Source organism: Ailuropoda melanoleuca, chromosome 13 (genome assembly GCF_002007445.2).
Source record: "Ailuropoda melanoleuca isolate Jingjing chromosome 13, ASM200744v2, whole genome shotgun sequence".
NCBI classification, from domain to species: Eukaryota; Metazoa; Chordata; class Mammalia; order Carnivora; family Ursidae; genus Ailuropoda; species Ailuropoda melanoleuca.
The window spans coordinates 10,039,560-10,065,448 of record NC_048230.1 but is presented as its reverse complement, the minus strand read 5'-3'; the positions used below and the strand labels follow the sequence as shown (position 1 = coordinate 10,065,448).

At 51.2% G+C, this 25,889-nt stretch overlaps 1 protein-coding gene across 6 annotated transcripts in view; it reads right to left on the bottom strand.

The window, feature by feature from the left end:
- The window catches only part of HNF1B (HNF1 homeobox B), a 61,399-nt gene extending 39,908 nt beyond the window's left edge, over window positions 1–21,491 (bottom strand). For 3 of the 6 annotated variants that reach the window (XM_019805562.2, XM_019805560.2, XM_019805561.2), the window contains exons 1-4: window positions 12,911–13,923; window positions 8,181–8,380; window positions 3,276–3,462; window positions 1,204–1,439 (exon numbers count right to left, since the gene is read on the bottom strand). In XM_019805562.2, the coding sequence (XP_019661121.1) occupies window positions 1,204–1,439; window positions 3,276–3,462; window positions 8,181–8,380; window positions 12,911–13,254 (967 nt within the window). In that variant the 5' untranslated portion in view covers window positions 13,255–13,923. Of the gene's footprint in view, window positions 1–1,203; window positions 1,440–3,275; window positions 3,541–8,180; window positions 8,381–12,910; window positions 13,924–21,238 lie in introns of those variants that run through there. The other 3 variants (XM_011231892.3, XM_002924886.4, XM_034641188.1) reach the window with 2 other exon arrangements.
- Window positions 21,492–25,889: the final 4,398 nt, after the last annotated feature.

Genomic DNA, 25,889 nt, shown 5'->3' with positions numbered 1-25,889 from the left:
GTTTGCCTCTGCCCTCTGAACCCTGCTTTGAATTTCCATTAAGGGACGGAGTAACTCTGCCATCAGGCTAGTAGTGCTCTTTGGGGAGGCTTCTCTGCCTCTCAAGAATAACCCGAAATTTCTCCCCGTGTGGCTGAGCCCTTCCCTTCTGCGGGAGTGGGATCCAGAGAAGGCCCCAGCCCTGGCCCAGGCTTTCGTGCTGGGCAGTTTCAGGCACCCAGAGGCCCTGGAATTAGTTGTGCTGTGGGAGCACAGTGTGTAACAAATGCTTGGAGACTGCCCAGCCCGGACCCCCCAATCCTAAGGCCAGCCCCAGACCTCAGGCCGCTCCCAGCAGAAGAGCAAGCGGCAGGCAAGCGGGCAACAGGCTTCAGGACCAAGCCTGAGTTGCAAATGGGGCTTGGCTCTCCTTTTGCAAGCCCTTCCCTGGAGCAGGGGGCCGACCGTGCCACCCTCTTTCTACACCGGCACCAAGCCAGCCTCAGTAAGCACACTCATTCTGGGCAGCCAGCTTTCCTGGAAGGACTGAGCCCCAGGGGGAGAAGTGCTCACCCTCAGCATACAGGGGTGCTTTCCCACAATGATGTAGGCTCCCATCCTGACAAGCCCTCAACCCACAGCAGAGCCACCTAATGCAGGCCAGGGCCCTACAGTAGCACACAGTAGGTATTCAACCAGTTTTGGCCAACTCAGCACCACCAAGATTTTAAATGACCGATTCCGCGCTTACTGTGGCAGAGAACCGAAGCCAAACAAGCAGGGACTGACTTCCAACAGAGCGGCCCTTCTGCACAGGGCCCCGGGCTCCTCCTGCTATGGCTGGACGGAGCCCTGGGGTAGGATGCGGACGGGGCAGAGGTGACCCCTCTGCCTGCAGTCTGGACCTGGCGTGCCAGTAAGGCAGCCTCTCCATGTCATCTGACACAGTCGCACTGCCTTGCTGAGTCAGCAGCCACACAGGGAGAAGAAAGGGGACTCAGAGAAGGCTGGGGAGGGAGGCTCCCTGGAGGCTGAGGAAGGACTCAGAGGAAACCTGACCACAGCCACACACTGTTTTCACAAGAACATCCTGGCCATGGGAGGAGGCCAGCCCTAGCACCATCCCACCATGTCCTCCTCCGAAAAATCTTGAGCCAGATGAGACCGGTGGGGAGGAGCAGGACGGCGGGGTTGCCGAGGCAGTGGGGCCTGGGCTGGGCTTACCTGACAGCTTATTTGGGGGAGAAGCGCTGGGCTGGTGGTGGGGAGAGCCGTGGGAGAGCAAGGGGTTCAGGTTGTGCGTGTGGTTGGAGCTGTAGGCATCCATGGCCAGCTTCTGCCGGAACGCCTCCTCCTTCCTGCGGTTCGCAAACCAGTTGTAGACACGGACCTCAGTGACCAGGTTGGAGCCCAGGCCATGGGCTTTGGAGGGGGAGACGCCTCGCTGCAAACATTCTGCCCTGAGGATGGACCAGGGGGGAAGACGGTGAGCGAGTGCAGCCAGGGGAGGCTTGCTGGTCCTTGGCCCCAGACACACAATCTCAGTGGTCTCGCTTAGGGGCGTGAAGAGGCCAAGGATAGAGTTGGGGCCTGGGGAAAAGCCTGTCCTGAGAAATGTCCAGCCCATGTAGTTCTCTGATCACATGGCTGGAGTGGGACCCAACACAGGGGCCGCACAAGCTCTGTGGCCTGGGAACTGAGAGGCTTAGGCCTCCAGTGTGGCTCCCAACACAAAGAGAGCAGCCAATGGGCAGGTAATGCAGGGAGAAGGTCCAGACTAGACCTCTTGACATCTTACATTGCTATTCTTCCCAACCTACAAAAGGTAAGGACCTTTACTAGCCCTGTCTGAACCCCTTCAAAGGGACTTCTGGTCGACTGGGGTTTGGACAGACCCAGAAGGGTGCCAGGGAAGCCATATTCCTTATTTGTGCCACAGGAATCCTCTTCAAAGGGCAGGCTGTGTGAGGTGAGAGGATGCCACGCAGAGGTGGCTGGTCTCCAGCTTCATCGCTGCTGGTGAAACCCCAGGGGCCAGGTGTGAGAGGGACTCTCAGACACCACTGGGTGCTGGGGGGCTTCTCATTAGCAGGGGGACAGAGTATAGCCTGGGAACTCTGTGTCACGTCCCTTCCTCGCTTTACCTGCCTAGCCATATCCTTCTACTGTCAGAGCCAGCCCAGGCCACAGGTGAACAGAGAGCCCATGGGTCTTGGCCAGAGCAAAGACCAGACTTTTTATTTTATTTTATTTTATTTTATTTTATTTTATTTTATTTTATTTTATTTTATTTTATTTTATTTCATTTTATTTTATTTTTATTTTGTATTAGTTTATTTTATTTTTTTATTTTATTTTATTTTATTTTAGAGCAGGAGAGAGAAAGAGAGCATTTGTACAAGCCCTCACACAAGCAAGGGGTGCAGGGCAGAGGGAGAGGGACAGAGAGAACCTCAAGCATGCTCCATGCCCAGTGAAGAGCCTGACATAGGGCTCCATCTCATGACCTAAGATTATGACCTAAGCCAAAATCAAGAGTCAGACACTTAACCGACTGAGCTGCCCACACACCTTGCCTTTTTAAGACCAGACTTTTTAGAAAGTCAAAGTCAATGTTGGAGTCAGGGAAGATGGCAGGAATGGGAAAAAAAAAAAAAAAAAAGGATATTCCAAGGATTTCTAATAGTTTTCTTTAAAATTACATGTGGTTGTTAAGATACAAAAAGAACTCTAATCAATGCAGGCAGAGCGGATTGGACAGATCTGACCAGTTTTTTTCTTCCAAGTTTCCTCTTGGACCAATGGTTGTACAACAGCTGGTCAAAGCCAGAGCCAGTCTCCGGCTCAGGGACAGTGTCCCCTGGTCTGCACGGAGGTCAGACACATGACTCTCCTTCCCCTGGCATCATATCTTAGGTCAGCATCCTCCAAAGTATCTTCCCTATTGTAACAGTTCGTGATGTAAGTATTCCCCAGAAAAAAAGATTCCATGCCTCACAATCAACTCGACAAAGCTAAGTAAGTTTCTCAACCCTGACTCGGCCTTCTCTGGCCTTCTCGGAGTCTTTACTACGTTAATATACATCCGGACTCTCCAGCAGGAAGCATGCACCGGAGGTTTCTTAAACTTATTTGTCAATAACTGGACATCAGGGTTCTATGGAACACACTTTGGGAAACCCTGCTGTAGCCACACTTAGCTGGAAAATCAGTACTTCAATATCCCAGCACAGAAGGGATGGATCTCAGGTCCATGTGCTCGCCCGCCTGCTCGAGTGAGCTTCTGGTGGTGTTACCTGTTGCACTCCTCCACTAAGGCCTCCCTCTCTTCCTTGCTGGGGTTCTTTTGCCGGTCGTAGGCCTGGTACAAGATTTGCTGGGACGCGGGCCCCCATTTGAACCGGTTGCGACGCATCTTCTTGTTGGCGGGCTCAGAGCAGGCGTCATCGGACTGCCCAGGCCCCTGGCTCTGTTGACTGAACTCTGGAAAGAGAAACAGCAGCTGATCCTGACTGCTTTTGTCTGTCATATTTCCAGAACTCTGGACTGTCTGGTTGAATTCTGAAAAGAGAAAGGAGTAGATTTGATAGGGTCTGTAGCCTTCACTTGGCAGACAGACAGACAGACAGACAGACAAAAACACCTTTATTCCTCTCCCCTAAGCTCTGCCAGCCGCCGTTATTATGTGTGGGGCAGTGGGGTCCAGAGGGGAAGCCCACAACAGACCCCTCACTGCCCCCCTCAGTTCGTTCCACCAAAGCCACCCCTTTCCTTTCTTGGAAGGAGCTCACATGTGGCCCAGCCACTGTTTTAGTGGCAATGTGTATTCGTTGGCTCACGGGCCTTCAGACATGAAGCAACCCTCTGAGTCCTGAACTCTTGTATTCTGGTGTCCAAGGGGAGGAGCTCAACCAAGTCTCAGGTCTGGAGGTAAAGGGCTCAAAGGTCCAATATGCACTTAGACAAACTATTCAGAGACTAAAAAAAGCTCTCCCCATCTGCCCTCTCTTCATGTATCCTAGGCATCTCCATTATGATGCTATGCTCTTAGAAAGCCCCAAGACCCAAAACCTGTTCACTATTACTTTGAAATAAATATAACTGGAGTTTTAGAATAGAAAGAGAAGAAGCTCTCTGGTTTCAGATCATTTCAAAGGCAATGGTGTGTGTTTCCAGGGGTCCATTTAAGAGGGAAACAGCCCGAGAGGGAAAGGTCTTATGGATCTGCCTACACTTTTGAAAGATGGCAAATGCGGAAGACTGCAAACACGCAACCTTTCTAGCAATGGCACTGAATGAGTTGGACAAAGATAAATGTGGATGAAGTGATGTTCCCCGTCCTTTCAATTCCCAGGATCCGGGTACACAGTGACCCTCTATACATTTTTTTATTGAATGAATGAATGAAAGGTGGCCACTCACCCAGTGGGGACACCCTAGCCTATACGGTTTAAATGAGATTTGCTATTTACTTGTGGGAGACGAGGACTTTGTTGTTGTCTTCCTCAGACCTACACGAAGCAGGGTTCGGAGTCATTAGTTCCATTTTACAGATGAATAAGCATAGAGGCCAACCACCCTGCTGAGCAAGGACACGTGACAGATCCACTTCCTAACTCCCGGTCCCCAGGTTCTGGACCTTGATGTTCTTCTTTCTTGGTTCCTGGAGTCACTCCTGCAGGTCTCCGAGGCCACTCAACCCAAAATTCTCCAAGGTTCAAAGTCGGGCCACTATTTAATGCTTGAATCCCCTCTATGATACCCTACCACGAGGTCTTCCAGTCTATACCTCTCCGGTGACGGGGAACTTACTACCTGTCTAAGGCTCCTTTTCCATTTTGGTCCATCGTCAGGAACAGTGGGCTTCTAACCAGCCTGGACCCAAGGCTCAGCTACAGGTGGTACTGGGTTTCCTTTGAACCGGTTGCCGATTGGCCAAATTATAGGCAGTAACAGAACGTGTTGCTGGGGCATTTGATTTGGGCCCTCCCCACTTTGGAGGATTCTCAGGCCACTTACAGCCCTTTGTTCACTGATTCCCAACAATAGCTTCAGATACCTCGAGAAAGTCTCTGCCAAATCTCCTGGCAGGAAGCCACTGCTTCAGTTTTGGACACTGGAGGGCCCCAGCCAAGTCACCTAGCTCCCCCCTCTCTTGGCCTGCCCCGCTGTGGAAGGGGATCGGGTGAAAACCTAAGGGGGCACTCAAGTGTCTTTCAGAACATCTACCTCTCGTCAGGATGAAGATGGGGACCCAAATTCCCAGGGAGGCCATGTTTTTCAAAGTGCTTTCACACCTCTTATGTTATTTGGTCTCCAGGGCCACCTGAGGGACAGGAAGAGGCGGAGAAAGAAGTTCCCTGCTCCGAGGAGGTCTGTCTTAATGTCTCCTCTCCTCCCTGTGGCATCACCAGGAGTAAGAGGTAAAGCCAGTACAGATAATCCCAAGGACCCAGGATCCACACGAGGCTCTTCACGTGCTACGAACAGATGTCATGACAATAAGTGTGTGCTGAGCCACCTGTGTGGTAGGGTACCCTACAAGGTCCACCTAATTCTCACAACCTCTCCACCAAGAAGGATTGTCTTCGCCATTTTGTAGCTGAAGAAACGGAGGTTCGGACTGGTTACATGACTTGCCCAAAGTCGCACGGATGCAGGGCACGGGCAGGGATGCGAGTCCAGCCTACAGACACTAAGCCTCCTTATCAACAGCCTTCGCATCACCTCTTGCTAAAAACCAAACCCAAACAATACATCCACAAAACCTTCAAGTCTGACCTGGGTGCAGGTAACAGAACTGACTCCGGGTGTGTCTGTGGTAGGTGTGAGGCCCACTCACAGCTGCTCGGAGCTCGGGGCTGCCTCTGTCTCCCCTCTGGGGAGGCAGCCCCGCACGACTGTCAGAACCCAGGACGCGCCAGGATCCGCCAGGCTGCCTCAACTGCAGGTGCCTGGAAACATCCGGGTTCTGCCCACCTCAGGACCCTAGCCTCTCAAGTTTTGAAGAACTAGACTTCAGCCCGTCCTCCAGCCACCACCACCTTTCCCTCACTTCCTTCTAGATCAATGCGGGGAAGAGAGGAGACAGAAAATGTTTGCTGCCCATAAAAATTAACTTGGAGAAGCTGGTTTCAGCAGCCTCTTTATAGGCTCAGGAGCCAGCTTGGACAAGCAGATTCTCTACGTGTAGATGAGTCCATGAATATTATCACTGATATTATCATTTTTAGCTTTCCAAGAAAATTTATGTCCTCTTTTTAAATGCTCCCCCCCTTTCTTCTTCCACACATTCCATCTTACTTGCTAATTTTTGTCCCATGCTTGTGTGTCTTGTATTCATCCTTCAAGAATTGGTTCCAATGCCACCTCTTCCAGGAAGCCCTCTGTGATGTCTCCAGGCAGTCTAGCAATTCCTCTGCTGCCCCTTGTGTACACCTTTATAACAGTTCTTAAAAAGCAGTCTGTCATGATTTGCTCAAATATGTCATCTCCCCCATTAGGTGGTAAGTCCCTGGAGAAATAGGCCTGTGAATCTCACAGCCCAGGACAGTGTTTGGCACCTAACAGATGTTCAAATAATAAGTACAGAATGAAAGAATGTATCTTAAGGTTTAGGTCTCGTGTGGCTTTAAAACAGTAATAATTAAAAATCCCCTGCAAGGGATGGTCATGTGTTTTTTGTAAACCGCCTCTTCTCGAGCATCTTGAGAAACTTCCTGGGATGTGTGTCTTTTTCACAGCTTCTAGCTGGCCTTTCCTGTACCCCTGTGCTTTCTGAGAGAACATCCACTGAACACAGGGAGGCAGCTCAAACTGGAGATGCCACGTGAAGCTTGGATGGGAGCGAGGGCAGGCCCAAGGGTTCTCTGGCCTTTGGACACTGTGGCTCCTGAGAGAATGTTCTCAGACTTTCCAGGAATGACAGAGAGTTGCTTCATGTCAAAAACACAAATTCTTCAAGACCTAGCCACCATGGGTGGTGAATCAACCTGGAGTTGAAAGGGGGTCTCTTCTCCTATGCAGCAAAGGGCTCTGGCTTCGCTCTTCTGATCTATCCTTTAATGCTTCGAACAAACAGCCACCGTAAGAGACGGAGTTCTAAGACCTGTCGTTCCACCATGAAGGCCTTTCCGGCCCACGGACACGGAGACAATAAATACTGAAACAATCCCTTCAGAGCAGTGTAGGGCAGAAAACAAGAATGATTTTTTAAAGGTGGCCATCCAGCGAGAGGGGGATAAAAAATCCAACCCAGAAAGTGATAGGAATCAGTATCTTAACAAAGACAGAGGAGCTCACGGCCCAGAGGAGAGCGTACAGGAAGAGTAAAGCTCATACAAAAATTTCCCGGGTAAAGGGCCAGATCAAAATAATTAACAGATAATGTAAAAGTCTACTTTCCTAAGAATAAAAATAGCACATCATTCAAATGCAGTTCAAACGTCCCTATGCTTCAAAACAAAAATCTCTTGATATTACTGAGGGGCAGAAATCCTGGGACAGAAAGGAAATCTGGGGATGGAAGTGGGCATGACAATTATTGATTGGTCAGCGTCCCAAACGCAGACACTGTGGCTGTGTCCTGATGTAGCCAGAGCGGCATCTTCACCAGACAGGTCATCGGCTGAAGTCTCAAAACTGCTGATATATTGAGTAATCACCTTCAATTGCTTCGGGATGCAGGCGCACCCCCCTCCCAGAAACTGGGTCAAGTTCAGAATAGATCTATATAGAGTATCTTCTAATTGGTACACTCTCCCCAGAGGGGAGGAAAAGAACAGTAATAGCGATCAATAGGTATTGATTGCTACAGAATGTCTTCCTCGGGAACTCCAGTCTGTGGCCATATCAAGGGGAGCTGCCTGGCTTACTTTGGGGACAATATTCCACTGCTACCTACTTGGTTTCAAAGAGAAGAATGCTGGAAGCAGGGACCAGAAAATTCAAGGTACACTGCACACTAACGGACTTGTCAAGGCGGCTGGCTGGGCAGTAAGGGACCGTGGGAGAAGAACATGACGGAAGTCAATCCACTGTATGGTCACTATGAAAACCAAATCCACCTGCCAGCTTCCTTCTATCTGCCAAGTGCTACGCAGGCCTTCTTGATGAAAAAGAAACTGAGGCATCCCACAGGGGTCAGAGTTAGGGCAAAGGTCACTCCGGGTTGAGGTCGAGGGGGCGGTTCGGACACTTACGTCGGAGGATCTCTCGTTGCTTTCGGACGTACCAGGTGTAGAGGGCTGCGCGCTTCTGGGTCTTCATGGGGGTGCCCTTGTTGAGATGCTGAGAGAGGTGGGACTGGTTGAGACCCGTGACGTCGACCACTTCCCTCTGGGGGATGTTGTGCTGCTGCATGTAGCCCTTGATCATTTTGGCAGCCCTCCAGGGGTCCTCGCTAGACAGATAAGCACATGGTTAGGATTCTGGCGGAAGATGTCTGGGGAGAAAGATTCTCTTTTTAGGGCTTTTGCCTACACTCTGTGCAAAACTCTGATCTTCACCTACTTCTTCATGTGCCCAAGTGACAACCTTGGGAGAGAGGTGAGACCAAAACAGAACCTAAATACAAGGGAGACGAAAGTGCACTCTGTCCCTGTCATCGGGGATCAGGAGAGTAAAGGTGACAATGACTTCCCATCTTCAGGGATGGGAAGGCACTACTAGCACTCACTTTCTTAAGCAGGAAGAAAAGTTCCTGTTTTATTTTGCTTCCCTTCATTTTCCTGGAAAGTGAGGGACGTGAAGGCAAGAGGCCTTCTGGAAAGCGGAGATGCCGCCAGCTTGGGGCCGGCTGGCTGATCATACGACAGGGGGGCAGCATCAGTTTGAATCCCAGAACTTTTCCACATTATTTCCCTTCTGAGCGGGCACGTGGGCATCTCAGCTTCTTGTCTCATAAAATCGGAGTGAAACGTTTGCGTCCATCTCCTGAGAAGCAAGGAGGACTTTTCTGCCAAATGTTAAACAGTTTTCAGAGCTTCAGAAAAGTTTTAAGAAATACAACGAGGACGTTCCTCCTGGAGTGAAGAATCCCTCCAGTGAGGCGAGGCACGTTTAAAAACAAAAACAAAAACAACCCTCCACAGCCCCACTTCTCAGATGAAACCTAATGGGGATGAATAATTTCAAATCAATGTCTGAAAAAGATATTAACCATCCCAAATGCCAGGGTTTCCTGTATTCTAACCCTTACCCTATCAGGGAAGAAATGTTATCTGGAAGGCAGTGTTTCTCATACATTTCAGGCATGGGATAAGAACTTGCTTATACTTTTCATTTCTCAGAAACACAGGTACCCAAAAAGCTGCTTTATAGCAATGTAACTGCCTTTGAATTTTATTTATTTAAAATGCTTTCAACTTTGCCAATATCTTTTCTTGCTTAGGTGACTTTAAAGCGAGAGGTGTAACTTAAATTTAAAAAATGAGGCACAGTATAGAACAAAAGTATTCATACAATACATCCACATATACTATTCATTTAATACAGCTGTATATTTAACTTAAAAAAAAGACCCAGCACCCCTTTCCTATATGCCGATGTGTATAATAGCCTGATAGAACATGAAAAAAATAAAGGGAAAAAATTAGTTTTATATGAAAGGATAAAGAACGTATAAAGCAGAGGACAAAACAGATACACTGTTGCAAATGAAATTTTCATTTCTAAATGGTGCCTATCACATGGCTAATAAAATTAATTTTTGTCTGAATTTAAAAATCCAGTAAGTAAACATTTTGTAAGCATTTGCATAACTGTGGTTATTTTCAACAAGTCTTTGATATTAAATTCGTGAGATCACAGGCTTTAGTAGAGACGTTTTGAAAGACAAACTTTTAAGAGTATACACACACACACACACACACACACACATTTCTCAAGTATTTATAAAGGTACATCCAAGTAATGAAATGTAATGAACTAATAAGGACAAAAAAAAAAGAAAACGCAGTCCAGTTCCACACCTGGAAAATATCCAGGGAATGCACATACTCGTATAAACATCAGCGATCATTTTAAAGCTTATTTCTGACGAGTATTTCCACAGGTATTTTTTAGGGTGCAAAAACACTTTCAACAGATACAAACAATCGCTTCGGAAGTTAGAAAACGTGTTTGGATTTTCAAAGTTAACATCGCTTTAACAGATTCTTTGACTCTGTTTTGTTTAAATTTCTTTACCTGTGTTCATTTCATGTGTCTAAGAAACCTCCCCAAACAGTTTACTGTTCTAAGATGGAAAGGTTCTGTGGAAAGAATAATTAGCTTAACAATTGGGAAGGTTAAGAAAACAACAACAGGGAAACCCTACAAACTCGAGCGAACTTCAGCCCGCATTTAATGACCAGAGTCAGGGGTAAGATGGCGTAGTTACACCTTCACAGCTCTTTGACCACACAATTCACCTGTGTTCACCGGGAGGACCCCAGACAGCTGGTTGCGTTAGTCCGTTTGAAAATACGGCTTAGACTGAGAGGTTCCAAACCCCGACAAATACACGAATCCGGAGAAACACAAGCGGCCACTCTGCTCTGAGCTCAGGTGTCAACCGCGCGACCGCGGCGCCCGAGTGGGCCCAGCACGCTCCTTTCCAAACGGTGACTCTGCGGCCCACGAGCAGGAAAGCCCTGGACGCCAGCACAGTTCGCCCCACGCTCCTCCAGAAGCCTCAACTCTGGCTTCCTTCCTTTCCAAATGCCCCTGGGCGCCCCAGCCTAGAGGCCGGCGAGCCAGGCGGCTCCGAGCCCGAGCCCGGGGCCAGGCGGCGCGCAGTCCCCGACATTCCCTTCTCGCCTTTCCTCTCCAGGAGGTACAAAAAGCGGCCAGGCAGTCCCCAAAGAGGCTTCTGTTCTTTTCTTTCCACTTTACGGGAACAGGGTGGGCAAAAAAGGGAGTGCTCAGGAGTCGGCGCTCAGGAGCCGACCGTGCGGTGACCTGGGAACCGCTAGCAATTTCTTGAAAAATTACTTTAATAAAGTCTGAGCACTCCCGAAGGTGGGGGAGGGAAGGCGGCACCCGCCTGGGAAAGGGGGGAAAACCCTGGGTCTGTCCTGCGTCTCTACGTCTCCACCGGGGTGAGGGTCTCGGCCCCTCGCCTCCCTCCCCACCCCGCTGGAGCCAGGCGCTGTGCGGAGGGCACAGGGCCGAGGCCCGGGCAGGGCCCGCAGGTGTGCACCGCCCCGGGGCGGCTCGAGCAGCCCAGGGTAGGCGGCGGAGGGCTTGTCCCGGAGCGCCCCGCAGCGCCCCGCAGCGCCGAGCGTGCGCACCGGGCCGCGGGCTGCCCCACGCCGGCGTTCGGACTTCCTTCCCCCTCTAAGCCGCGTTTACAACTTCACCAATGAATAACCCGCCTCTCTTTTCAACCTAATCACGACTCTGTGTATCTTTCTGTTGATGATTTATAGAAATAAATTAATAACACCCTAACTCCACGTGCTGCCGTTTATGTTACATCTCTGCTGCGTCCAGCCCTGCGCGGGGCTGGGTGCGGAGGGGGCCCTGGGTCGCCTCGGGCTTCGCAGAACCTCCCAGAACCCCGCTAGAAGACGGGCGCTTGGGGCCGGTCGATGGGCCTGGGCCCGGCGGGCTTCCCGTGGCAGGCGGCCGGGAGCTCGGTGAGACTGACCGGCCCTGCTCAACCTCCAGGCCGGCCTGGAGCCCCAGCCGCTCCTCTTCCGGCCCCTCACCTTCCTGCGCCTGAACCCCGGCGGGAAAGAAACCGCCGCCGCTCGGGGGAACGGCGAGGGTGGAAACTCAAACCTAAGAAGAGCAAAAAAGTACTTTGGGGTAAAAAAAAAAAATATATATATATATATAAAATATACATATATATATATATATATATAAAAATCCCCGACTGTCTTTGCTAGAGAGTAAGCCGCTGGGTCTCCAGATGGCAAATTCAAATGCAAGGTCACATCCCACCCCAAACTGCTGCTGCGGCCGTGCGACCGAGGCTGCCTGAGTCGGGCGCAACTCTGGTCCCGGCCCCTGCCCTGAAACCTCGGCGCTGAAGTGTCCGCGGCCATGCACGGGACTCGGTCCTAAAGCCAAGCGGCCGGGAACGACGTGCGGTCTAAGGGAACCGCTCGGCTCCCTGGATAATTAGTAACTAACTAGCTGTCAAAGCCCTAGGCCGGTCGGGGAGGCCCAGCAAAGGATCCCAGAACCGCCAGCCGGCCTGAATTCCCCGAGGACACCGGGAAGTCGGCGGCCAGATCTGGAAACACCCTTCTTTCTCAGAATGCGACCAAATCCGCTGCGAAGGGGGACTTAGCCGCCCTTGCCCCTGGCTTGCTTAGATACGTGATCCTTTTGCCCCGTGCGGGTCCACCCCGGCCCTACAGCACGCATTTTCTTCTGCAAATCTAACCCGGCCCTGGGGATTCCGGATAACCCCAGGGCCTTGCAGGGGCGCTGCAGATGGGAGTGCCGGCCAGAAAGCTCGCCCCCGGGATCCCGGCCCCGGGTGCCGCCAGTCCTTCTGCAAAGAACAGCAGGACTCTGTGCCCGAGGCCGGCCCGCGTTTCCCGGGACCGGAGAACGGCGCGCAGGAGAAACACTTGGCCTGGGACCTGTGCGAGCCGGAGCCTCTGCTCCCGGGAAATGACCACTGATTCTCTGCACCCACTCGCACCCTCAGTCGCGCGCGCACACCTCCCGCCAAGGGCTCCACCGCTCGGGTTCTCCCAGGCCCAGGGGCCCCTCGCGTCCCGGGCGCAGGCCTGGACACTGGGAGATGGAGCCTCGGGATTCAGGGCCCTCCGACTGCGGCACTGGGAGGGGTCCAGGTGTTGGGAGAGAAGCGGAGCGCCCCCCGGGGGACTTCTCTGGTGGGAAACAGGGTCGGGCGCAGCGTCGCTCAGGCACAAGGCCCGGGCTCAAGGGGCTGGGGCGCGTACTCCCCACCTCGGTGCGCGCCTACCTGAGCATCCGGTCCACCTCCGCCCGCTGCTCCGCCGCCTCCTCGGTGTTGAGCGCCTGCAGCTCCTTGAGGATGGGAGGGGTGTCATAGTCGTCCCCGTCCTCAGAACCCTCGTCCCCAGACAAGCGGCCCTTGGCGTGGCCGTTCGTAAGCGTATGGAAGACTGGTTTGGTGTCGGGGTCGGCCCCGTTCCCGGGGGACAGGGGCAGCGTCTCCAGCTTCACCCCGAAACTCGGGGATGGCAGCAACTCCTCTAAGGCCTGGACCAGCACCTCCTTGGTGACCCCGGAGCTCAGCAGGGCGCTCAGGAGTTCTTGCTGGAGCGACGTGAGCTTGGACACCATTTTCCAAGGACAGAAAAAGAAGGGGGTGAGGGGGTGGGTGGGTGCGAGAGAGGAGGGTGGAGGGGAGTTTCACAAGCGAACCCCAAGTCCAGGAACGCCCCCACCCTTCAGACTCCAGACACCTGTTACTCCCCGGGGTCCCGGAGTCTCCTCCGAGAGGAGTCAGAAAACTTCTAACTTGCCATGATCGCCACCATTAGGCCATATAAGATATGCAAATTAGCGGGGAGGGCCCGGCTTTCGGCAAGATGCAAATAGTCATGGGGAGGGGGGAAAGGGAGAGAGGGAGAGCTTGAAGGCAGACGTGGAGAGCTGGAGACCCGGGCCGGGAGCAGGGCTTGCCAGGGTCCATTGTACTCACGCTGGGGGGCTGAAGACCTTCTTGTACCGGTTCTGTTTATCAGCCAAACTTTAGCTGACCTTTGGACTTGGTAAGCAAGTAGCTTGCAGCCTAGTGTGGGAGGCTCCGGGGCTTTTCCAGCCGCTGCGGGTCCAGTTTTAGTCTGGAGAGAAGAAACTACACTTCGGGGGTGCAGGTGAGAGCTGGAGGAAGTTGGGGTGCCCTTGGAAGAAGACGATGGAGGGGTATGAGAAGAGTAGACGCATCTCAAACGACCCTGGTGGTGGGCAGGGATAGTCCGACGGGCGAGGAGAAACTGACCCCTGGGGAATGGACGCGGAGACTCGGGAAATGGGGGTGTCAGGTGGGGTGAGTGCAGATCGCAGGGACCCCATTTAGTTCTACCCGGGCCACTTCCGCAGATTCCAGGCCCTGACCAGACGAGTCTGAGGGTTTGGATTCACAGAACTGCTGGGCCTGAGAGCCAGTGAGCATAGGCGAACGGGAAGGAGGCCCAGAGAACCCTTGGGAGGAGGCGCCCACAAATGTATGGTCAGGGGAGTAGCCAAAGTTGAGCTCCCCCCCCCCCCCCCCCCCCCCCCCCCCNCCAGCACCTAGGCTGGCCAGGCCGCGGGGGAGCTGGCCGCTTGGGCCATGCTTTCCTGTTCAAACCCAGAATATCAAAGCGCCTCCGCTTTCCTGGCAAAACTAGGGTTGCCGGGCCTCCTTTCTAACAGTGAAAGCAAATCTTGGACTGCAGCTAGCTGGATGGACAGTGGGATTCGCGTGTCCCCCAGGGCCCACTGCCCTCTGGTTTATCGCAGCTCCAGGACACAGCGGTTCCCAGGGCCAGGGACGGCGCTCTGCGGACCGGAGGTCACCCGGCAGTGGCGGGAGGGAGCAGGCGCCCAAAAAGCAGCTGAAAGAGTGGAGATTTTTACCAGTTTGGCCTGGGTCAGGAAGGAAGGCAGAACCTTTCAGTTCTAAGGGAGTTTCACCTGCATCTCCCCGGGTCACGGAGGGGGAAGGAAGGAGGCCGGCGGAGTCCCTGGACCTACAGGCTGGCCCTGACCTGCAGAAGAACAGGGCAAGGAGCTTTTCAAGATCCACCATTCATAGACCCATAGCTCCTGGGGCAGAGGACCCCCTACACTCTCTAAGCCTCAGTTTCCTCATCCGTGAAATATTGATGCCAACAGTGCAGGGGGAGGGGCGTGGTATACATTGAATGAGACCACCTGTGAAACCCTTGACTAAATAATTGGTGTTCACACTTTTCAGTCTGGGAAGGGGAGGAAGACAGTTCCCAGTAGGAAAATCTAACCCCTGGCGGGGGGGAGGGGCACTTAGCTTCTCAGAATCAGGCAGATCCAGAGCTGGGCTTGGAGGGACTGGAAGATTAGGGACAAAAATTCAGAATCAGCAGGGAATTTGCAAAGGAGCATCTAACCAAATTATACCATTCCCACCTTTAAAAGACAATTAGGAAGTTGGGCCTAGTTCTGAGAAAAGAGGAATTTCAGCAAGGGAGAGGAAGGGTCAGCAGCTCTCATCTGCTTGGTTCTGGATCACATCTAGGTGTGTGAGAGTTCCACGTGTCACTGATCCGAGTTTGGCTGCTAAGGAGTGAGGCTGCCTCTTTTAAACACAGGGTCAGCTGCGGGTGCTTGGGACACGTGCTGGGAACGAGAAGGAAGGGGGTGATTGTGGGCGTGGAGCCTTCAGGGAGGTTTACACTATCTCAGGCTCTTTCCTTGAGAAAGGGGAAATAAATACATGGAAATGAGGGCCCTTCATTTTACTCTATTGTCTTTCACTTCGTTGTGACATACGGCAGGTCCTTGCCTCTCACAATTGGGCCCAATGGGAGAACTTTCTCTGCCTACCGAGCTCCCCCCAACCAGGATAATGAAGTATTCAGGGTAAATGTCCCTAGAGAACAATATCTCTCTCTCTGACTCTCACTTGCTATCATGATAGAAGCAGTCAAGTGTAATGAAGATCAGTTTCTGTGTTTAGCTGGGAAAACCCATTAAAAAACCAGCAATCACTTCCCTTTCAACAGCAAAGCTTTGATTTGTAGTCTAACTACTGAGCGCCAAGTCTCACTCAAGCTTATCTCTCAAAATTCAGGTGTTAGCAAACCTGTTCTTTCCACTCTACCCCAAGCCAATGATGTCAATGTACAGGAAGTTTCACTTTGATGGGGAAATTTCCTATGAGTGTCTAGGTACACCTTTCAGGTAATCTGGCTGTCTGTATCCAGCAACTTCTTGTAATCCCTGCCCCCCCCCAGACCTACCTTGAATTTGCTACCTGGTAATAATATGGGTGCTTACTAAGTAAAGGCAGTTATAGACCTGTGAGCAGATCCGATTCCTACCTCTTCATAGGAACATTTAAAAGGAAAGTGTAAGTATCTCAGCAGACAGTCCTTCAGGACGTGGGTCATAAATGCTAATTGAGTTATCTCCTAAAACTCTCTGGTTCAACATCCCCCAAATAGAGGAAACCAGAGTACAGTTGAAATATTCTGGGTTTCAGCTTCTCCCAGGATAAAATGGTTATGAATGGATACAGTAGCCTCCTTTGAAAGGTGGGAAAATAGGGGTGCCTGGGGGGCACAGCTGTTAAGCGTCTGCCTTCGGCTCAGGGCGTGATCCCGGCATTGTGGGATCGAGCCCCACATCAGGCTCCTCTGCTATGAGCCTGCTTCTTCCTCTCCCACTCCCCCTGCCTGTGTTCCCTCTCTCGCTGGCTGTCTCTATCTCTGTCAAATAAATAAAATCTTAAAAAAAAAAAATAGAGGTGGGAAAATAAAAGGTAAGACACTTTGGGGCGGTGGCTCGTAGCTGCTGGAGTAAGTGAAGGGCGGGGGTTGGGGCTCAGGACTGGTGTGCCTGGTAGGATGAAAGGGGAAAGTCTCCAGCTTGTACTGCTCTGGGAGATGGGAAGTTGAAAGCAGGGATTCTACGAGGCAGAAGTGAAGGATCCACAGCAGAGAACTAGAGGGTAGATGCCGAAATCAGACCTAAATGTGGGTCTCAGGTTTGCTCAGCCAGCCCTGGGACTTGGGCACATTACATCATCACGTTGACTGTTTCTTTATGTGGAAAAAGATAATAATACACCCTACTGGGTTTTCTGTGAGGATTCGGTGAGTTAGGAACTGTGGGTTCTCCGAGGATGACCTGCCCTGCTCTCCCGTGTTTAGAAAGAAGCAGCAGCATGTCCTGAAAACCGGCAAAGAGGCTGGGCAGCTGATCTCTTTGACGTCTTTCATTTTCAGCTTGTTTTTTGGTTTTGTTTTGTTTTTGGAAGAGTTACTGAATTTGAAGAGATTATATTTGGTTCTTCTACACAAACGATGCTTCTGCAGATCAAATCCCAATATTTGCTGTGGCGAGTGCGGACCCTGTTGTAAGATCATTTAAAATCCAGTTGGCTCATCACTCTATGATGACCTTCTGAGCGCCATCTTGGAAATTCCACAGAATGGCAGATGTGGTTCCAGGAGACTCAACTTTCTGTAACTTCACAGCATAAGTGATATTCCTTTCCCGCTCTTGGGTGTGCCATCTTCCCCCCACTTCCCACCGTCTGCTTTGCTTAGAGCAGGGAGAGCCTGGTCCCCTCCACCTTCTGCCACTCCACTCTCCAAGGCTCTCCCATTGATCTGGCAGTCTCTAGAAGGCCTCAAAATGAAATCATCTCTAGAGTAAAACTTAAGTACTGTACTATCCTGGTCTGAAGGGGCGTGGGGCCTTACTGTTAGAGAGTACTGTTACAACCTAGGGAACATTCTAGACTGAAGAACTAGAGCCTCAGGTCCTGGCTCTGGATACAGTACTCCTCTCTGGAGGACTCTTCACCTTCCCAAGGCCTTTGGTGAGCACCCTTCTCTTGGGCCTCTCATCCTGCTTTTGAAAAATGGCCATTTAGCACCCTTACCCCATAAAATGTGAAGGGATAGATGAAGCATGACTGGCAAACTGGTTATTATTTCTGAAGCTGAATGATGACATCTATGGGGTCTTGGACTCTTCTCTCTATTTGTATGTTTCAAATGTCCCATAATTTTTTTCTAAGTTCTCAAAAATTTCAGTGACAGTCTGAGCTTGGAAACACGGTGGCATTCTCATGATGGCTCCACCATGGTGGGATGAAGGAGATTATCAGACTCCTTTGTGTGGGCTTCACGGCACCCAACCAGGAGGAAAGAGCATATTTCCCACAGGACCCCAGTAAATTCTATGCTAAAAAATGGACATTGAGATGCTACTTAGTTAATTCAAAGAAAATGAAATGTCTCCCCAAAATGAGAAGATTTCTCTTCAATAACCTTTAATGCATTCTCTTATTCATAAAAGCACTTCTTGAAAGAAAGGGGAAGAATAGGCCAGTTAGTCCGTATGACCATTTGCACTCCCTAACTCTTCTATGATTTGACATTTCTAAATGGTTCCATATTACCAGGGTGTCCGTTTCTAGGCCTTTGGGGAGGTGCTTACGAGCTCAGGCTGGACCTGTATGTGGTGCTGGCCGTGGGACTTTTGAGCAGCCCTTGAAAAACCGTACCACATACAGGAGGCCCCGTGTGGGCAGGGACCATCTCGCGTCTTCCCCTTCGATGCCTGGAGAGGTGCCTGATGACAGCACATGCTCACTAAAATACCCGTGGAGTAAATGAACAAGGGATCATCTCTGGTTGACGTCATTAAGGAGGATCTTCGTTCTCTTACATGTACAGCTCGATTCTCCAAACTGACAGCAATGAAGTTGTAATTTAAAATGAAACACCGTTCCCGGGCACATGAACGGTATACACTCTTGTGATTCCATTTACAAGAAGTTAAAAAGCAAGAGGAAGTGATCCATGGTGATAGAGGCTAACGTGAAGGTTGCTCTGGGGGGCTGCGGGCTGTGTTCACAGGCATGGGCCACGAGGGGGCTTTCTGGGGTGCCAGGAAAGTTCTCTGTGTTGACATGGGACGGTGGCTATGTCATCAGGCTACACATCTAGGACTTGTACATGTTGCTGTGAGTTGTAATGTAGTGAAAAGTGAATTTAAATAAATAATTACAAAGCGTAACTTGCAGATGGTGGAAGTCTCCCACCTCCCCAACTGTTCACAATTGCTGTGTGGTCCTGGGGATTCTTTTCCATTCGCCATGTATGGTTTCTCGCTATTAAAACCTATGTGTTGGTATATTCCAGCGGCCGGCCACCTTTGTATATAAAGGGTCAGACAGTAAGCATGTTAGGCTTTGTGGCCGTACGGTCTCTGTCGCAACTGCTCAGATCTGTTACAGATGAGACATAGATGACCAGGTGTGGCTGTGTTCTGATGAAACTGTAACAACAGCTGGCCGGCTGGATTCGGTCCATGGGCCACAGTTTGTCAACCCTTGGATAAAGCACTTCTACGGATAGAAATCCAAAGATCTGAAGAGACCTTGTCGTCATCCCACATCATAGTCCTTATTTTTCAGGTTGGGGAAGCAGATTCAGGAAGGAGAAATGACTTTCCCAAGAGATACAGCACATTGCACTGGAGAAATCCTAACGCTGGGGCCAAACAGACCAGTGGCTCTCTGGGGTGGGGGGGGTTTGGCTTCGGGCAAATTCCTTAATTTCTTTGAGCCTTTATATTATCACTGCATATAGATGGTAATAGTAATGGAATTTATACCTTATAGGGTTAATGGAAGATTTAAATTAGATAACACAGGAAAACACCTTGTGTGGGGCCTGGCACAAGCAGGGCTCACCTTCGAGTCAAGGGCTTCCTCCATCAGAGGACATGGCTCACGGCGTCCCTCCCCCTTGGCCTCCCTGCCTCTCCTCTGAATACACCGCTTGGGTGTGAGTTCCCGGACAAACCCTATGAGGCGTCTGCTATGTGTGAAGTTCTCCGGGGAGAGTTGTGAGCGAATAACAAATGATTACGGGGAGATCTCAAATCCCATCAGCCCTAGCCCTTGGCTTGCTACCTAGAAATCCCTTCCAGCTCCGTGCTTTTATTTCCCAAACATGCCGCTATCAGATGATCTTCGCCAGGGAAACTCCTAAGGGTAGAGGAGAGTTCTCTCCTTTCGATGCAATAACTCACATCCTTCTACAGGGTCATTTTTAGAAATGCAGTAGCTTGTAAAAGATTAAATTAAAAACTAGCAATCTAGTATGATATTAAACTAATAAATACTACACCTAAGCGTGGAGAGCCTTTACGCCGCAGCAATAATCTCCTCCTCCCCCCACAGCCGTGAAAAGGGATTGGCAGTGGGCCCAGCACCCAGCAAGTACTCCATAAATGTGTGTTGGATAAGCGATGTGAGCTAGGGTATGGTATTTAGAGAGAAAAAAAAAAAACAGCAATAATCTGCGAAAATTTCTTGGAATCTGTTTTCAGATTAATATTCAAATAAGTTTTGCGAGGTGCCCTTGCTGTATCCTCCCCTTCTCCTCACAGACCTATGAAGCAGGCAGCAGCATCCCCGCTCTCCCTCTGAGAGGGAGAGTCTTTTGTGGCCCAGGGACCCACAAATGGTTAAGGAGCAAATGGGATTCGAATGGTGGACCTCCTAATCCCATGTTAGGTGCCTCCTTCCTGGCTCTTTCCGGCAGCTTCCAGGCCCCTTACCCTCCCAGACAGAGGAGGGAGCTCACAGGAGCACTCGGAACGGTCTCGACCCAGAGAAAAATCTTGTGATTATGTGTGTGAGACAGATGAGTCCTTCCTGACCAAGGAGATCTCTGCCACGTGAAGAACTAGGATATTTGAACAGGGTTTTATGATGTGCAAAGAGCTCTCGCCTTTCATTTGTTCCTCAAAATAGTGCAGGAAAAAAGGCAAGGCAGGCGTTACTCTCCACATTTCACAGAGGAGGAAGCTGAGGCTCAGAGAGGAAAAATGATCCCGGAAGTTTCCAGAAGCACCATCTCTCGGCCCAGGTCTTCTGAATCTAGACGCCACAACACTGTGTTTGTGTAACACAATGAGCACAAGTGCAGCCCAGGGGCAGGTCCAAGACGGAAGAGGAGGACACGATCGGAGACTCCTATTTCCACGCCCGATGTCAGGCTCGAGCGATGGAAAAGCTGTAAGGGTGCTGGGGAAGGCATCAGGACCAGGCTCTCAGTCAGGAATGGCTACCCACTTGGTGGACCCTTGGCCTCCCCCGACCCTCATCTCCCGTGCTCTCACGGTGGGCCCTGTGCTCGCTCTGCCTGCTGTGGCTCGGGCAGGCGTGCCGTCCATGGATGCACCCAGGGCATGAGAGTGACCGCCGGGCCCAACGCTGAGGGATGGTACCCTTTAATGCTCTGGTGACTAGACACGGTCCCTGCTCCCGGCCCGGGGGTAAAGAGCACTGCAGGGCTGTTGAGTCAATGTAGCACACATTTACTGGGCCTCCGCTATGTGCCAGGCTCTGCGGTAGGTGTCCGGCCCCGAGAGGAGCAGGATTCAGCACTTCCTCCGAAGCAGGTGTTTATACAGTGGGAAACAGAGACGTGGAGACGCTTCTGTCTCCAGTTAGGGCAGAGCAGGCTTTATAACAGGCCCGGCGCTGAGTGCTTTACATGAAACACCTCCTGGACTCCTCATCACAGCCCCAGGAGACAGTATTATCAATTCCTACCTTTAGTTTTCTCTGCCAATGCTCCCAGAGCTTGAGCTGCAGAGAGCCTGTGGTTGCTTACACCAAGCTGAAAATCAGCAGAGCGCTGCCTGGCTTCTAAGTCGTCAGTACTACCAAGGGGTGGAAGCCGTGGGGGCATCGGTGAGGGGCCTGGAGTCAGGCTGAGCTGGCTTTGAAATCTGTCTCTGCCTCTTCCTAGGTGTGACCTTGGGCAAGTTGCCACTCTGACCTCCATTTCTTCATCTATAAAAAAGAAAACAGTAGAATTTGGCAGGAAAGGTAATATACATAAACCATCTGGCACAATCAATAGACGCAAATGCTAATAATTTGGGGGAATTTCGGGGAGCCAGCAAAGTTCTGTGGGGGCTCAGAGCCCTAGAAGGATAAGTCGGATTTCGACAAGAAGTCACAGAGCATTTCAGGCAGAAGCAAGAGCTGAGCAAAGGTGCAAAGCCCAAATCAGATTCTGCGACCTCTCTGAAAACTTGCTTTAAAATTCACGAGCCACAGGAAGCTTTCCTGATGAGTTCTGTCCCTTCTAGCAATTCCCTGCCCCCCCCACCCCCAACCTTCTGGGATCGGCTGAGGGAATCCCAGCTAACCCCGGTATGAGTTCAGTGGTTCCTAACCGGAGGCTGGTTTGGGCATCTAGGGGAGATCCGACATTGTCTGGCAGGGCTGGCTTCGTGGATGTGCTTAGGGTTTAATGCTCTGTCCTGAAATTCTTAATAATCTTACCTTTGAATTTCTGCTTTGTAAGTGAAAACTGCTTCTGGGACAACGGAGCTTGCCCCGGGTGGGGGGGGGGGTTGGGGGCTTGGAGCCTCAGATCACTGGGTTCGTCTCCTGTCGCCTCCCTGACTTTCTGGGATGGAATTCTGGCTCCAGCTCCTGCACAACCCCGTGTCCCCAGCCCTGTCAGGCCTCTCTGTCCCCACTCCCACCCGGCAGGCATCGCTGCCCTCTGTGCCTTTCGGGGACCTGACTGTGGGCACGGGGAGGTTGGGATAGGCTGCTCCAGCCCCATGATGGCTCAGGGTGGGGCATCAGACGGTGACCACCCCTGAGGCAGGCTGACAGTGCCACAGAGCATTAGGCAGGTGACTAGGGAAGCCCTTCAACAACCCACATCCTCGTGATACCTTTGGGGGTTGCCGATCTGTGATGGCTGGGAGCGGCAGCCAGGGGAGGGGTCCCCACGCAGCTTGAGTTCCACACCTTCAGCTGGGTCACGGTGTGCACCGGGCCGGCAGCTTGTCAGAGGGGGAAACCCGCAGCTGGCGGGCCGAGAGCACAGGTGCACAGAGTCACAGAGCAGTCTCCAGACCCCAGGGGGCTGGCGCTAACCCCACTAGCATGTCCATTCCCCAGGGAACGTGACATGAAGTAGCACATAAAAACGGGGAGGGGGGGAGAGAGAAACTGGGGGGGTGGGGAGAGAGAGATCACTGAAGATTTGAAAAAATCTTTCTTAGTATCTTTAGTAACACGTCATTCCCCTGCTTTTTGAACAAAGGGTTCCACGTTTTCATTTTGCACTGGGCCCACATCATCCGCAGTCTGGAGACATTTCATCCAGTAAGTGCCCCTATCCAGTCAGTGTCACAGCTAGGGGTTGTACCGCGCCTGGAGGCAAGAGGCCAGGGATGCTGTCACACACCCTGTAATGCCCAGGACGGCCTCCCAAACCAAGAATTACCTGGGCCCCAAAGTCAACGGTGCCAAGATTGAGAACCCTTGGGTTATTTGTTCCTCCTTTCTGCTTCCAGAATCCTCTGTGCTTTGCCTCAGCCCTTTGTCCGTGTGCTTGAAATGACCTCAGCAGGTGTCTAGATGGTGTGTGTGTGTGTGTGTGTGCGTGTGTGTGCATTTTCATCTATGTGTTGCCAGGTCCTACGGCATTGTCGGCTCATAATAGGTTCTCAATGCCTATTGACTGGCCGGACCAGCAGGGCCTACAAATTTACCTTCTGTCATTTAAACCTGTCATTTTGTGTCTGTTGGAAGCATGAAACCACTTTTAGCTCTTCCGAGGCACTACATGATTCTGTCTCATCTCCTCTAAGTGGATCGGAACTATCTAAAACCGTGGAAATAAACTCTCTCCATCTCGGGTGCTGCTCGGTGGCCCTGAGAGCGGGCACAACGTGCAGCCAGCGCTCGCTCTCTCATGCATGGGCTTCCTAACTGCTTTCTCTGTGCTGAGTCCGCCTTTCTGCCCGCCCAAGGCCCAGCCTACATTCACTTATTCATTCAACAAACATCTATCAAGCACTTACTGCAAGGGAATGCTGGGGGTTTAAAGGTGTTAAAGGGTCAGCTCCTACCCTTAAGGAGTTCAGTGTGGCCAGGGAGTCGGAGAGCGTTCTAAGTCAGCGTAATCACGCATCACAGTGGCTGTGACATTAGCCTTCAGAAAAGTAATGACAAAAAAGAGAAGAGATCGGATCCATGACCCCATTTGTTTGCTCACCCACTACCTGTCTGTGTGGGGCACAGTCCTCGGGGGCAGGGGGTGGCCCCGCCTCACAGAGCTCTCACTGCAGTGAGGGTGGGAGACGCACAACAGAACCAGCGAGACTCTGGAGAAAGGTCAAAGGGCAGCAAAGGGAAAGGGCGTGTGGGAGACACTTGGTAATGAGGGGTCTTCCCAGGGAAGACTTTTCAAGTAAGTGACAGTGCTGAAAATCAAGCCTGGCAGCACCCCCTCAGCTCAGGCCCTGGGTGCCCAGAAATCCCCGGCGAGCTCAGTCAGAGGCACTCACTCCATAGGAATGGGTTGAATGAAGGGTTAGTTTTAAGGGGCTTTTCCTTAAAGCCGGTACCTGTAAGTGGGTGTCCCGATTATTCCTCTCAGTTCAACTAACAAGGTTTGAACACCTCGATCCTATTATCCTGTAAGTGATTTTTTTTTAAAGATTTTATTTATTTATTTGACAGAGAGACAGCCAGCGAGAGAGGGAACACAAGCAGGGGGAGTGGGAGAGGGAGAAGCAGGCTGAGCAGGGAGCCCGATGCAGGGCTCGATCCCAGAACGCCAGGATGACGCCCTAAGCTGAAGGCTGACGCTTAACGACTGAGCCGCCCAGGCGCCCCTATCCAGTAAGTGATTAATACACGTACCCCATGTGCTGCTGTACTAATACTTGACGCTCGTTATGAAGCAAACAGGAAAGTTCAAAAGGCCACGGAGTTAATGCAAACATGAAAGTAAGACCTCGTGTTTTCCTCCTGTCCCCGCAGTGTACCACCTCGTGTGCTCTGCTCTCAGACCCCTGTTCTAATGTACTAGAGTGCCACATTTTATTTTATAAGTGGAAACCTGGGCAAAGGCCACCAGATGTCTGCCTCTTAGGAATTTTTCAAGATTTGGAAAAAAGGGGAAATTGATTGGAGGCATAGGATGAGAGAGAGGTTCAAAGGAAGAAAAGGAGGATAATGAGAAAAAGAAGATTAATACCATTTTAAAGGGAAAGGAGGAAAGAGAAAAGGGAGAGAAGGAAAGAGAAAGAAAGAAAGAATGAAAGAAAGAAAGAAAGAAAGAGAGAAAGAAAGAAAGAAAGAAAGTGTGGAGGAGGCAGACAGGTAGGGTACAGGGAAAAGGTCCCCAGGATGGCACTGGATAGAGGCAGTGTGGACGCTCTTGGGCCGGCCTTTGCCCAGACCTCACGGCATTGTAAGAATGTCTCGTCACAGTCCATAGGCTGGACCTTGGCCTCTTTCCACACATTCGGAATCACCGGCTAATGAAGTGGATATTGTTTTCTGGTCCTTCTCTCTTACCCTATGGCTAGTTCCCTTCCGTGGCCTCCACTTAGCAGTGGTGTCGGGAGTGATGGAGAGGCTGACCTTTTCCCATCACTGTCCGCACACTTCATTAACTCGCCCTCGCAGCTGGAGATGCCCGTCACGGGCTAGGCAAACGGATGGGTTCTTCAGAGAGCAGAGGAATGCGCAGTTTCCCAGAAGCTCCTGACCCAGGGCTTCTCTCCTGTAGGACATGGGAGACGATCTTCCGGTTTATAGAGCTAACAAAAGAAAGTCATGTGGGAAGGTCTCAGAGAGCCCCGAGCACTTTCTTTCTTTTTAGAGTCTTGCTTCAAAGACAAAGGAACGAGACAACGTGTTTCAGTGTGGGTACAAAAATACTACACAAAATTATACATAATGAAAACTCAAGCAATGCTCATTGAATGCTTATTTCTAATTTGATCTAGCCCTGGGCCAGGAGGCACACAATATTTGTTGACTAAATGAATGGTGAATTTTCACAACAATCCTGTGATTTAGGCAAGACGGTAGTGTCTTCATGTAACCGAGAAGATGAAGGCCCAAGAAGTTAAGTGCCCAAGGTCATGCTGTGAGTAAGCAGGTGACAAAGTCCTATCTTCCTTTGTCACTGGGGCCCTGCTTCCACACAGTCCTTTTGTTACGTTTGGGAAAAGCTGTCACTAGCCTAGATGCTCTGGCGAAGACATTCCTTTAGTCCGTGTAGAATGCGCGCCCACCACAAGACAGCACGGTGCTGGGCATGGGGTGGGAGGGAGTATAGAGCTTCATGGCCCCTGCCCTCGGGAATCACGCAGCCCAGCAGGTGCTCCTAGAGCCCGTGACGACCTCAATGACCCCTAAGCCCATCAACTCCACC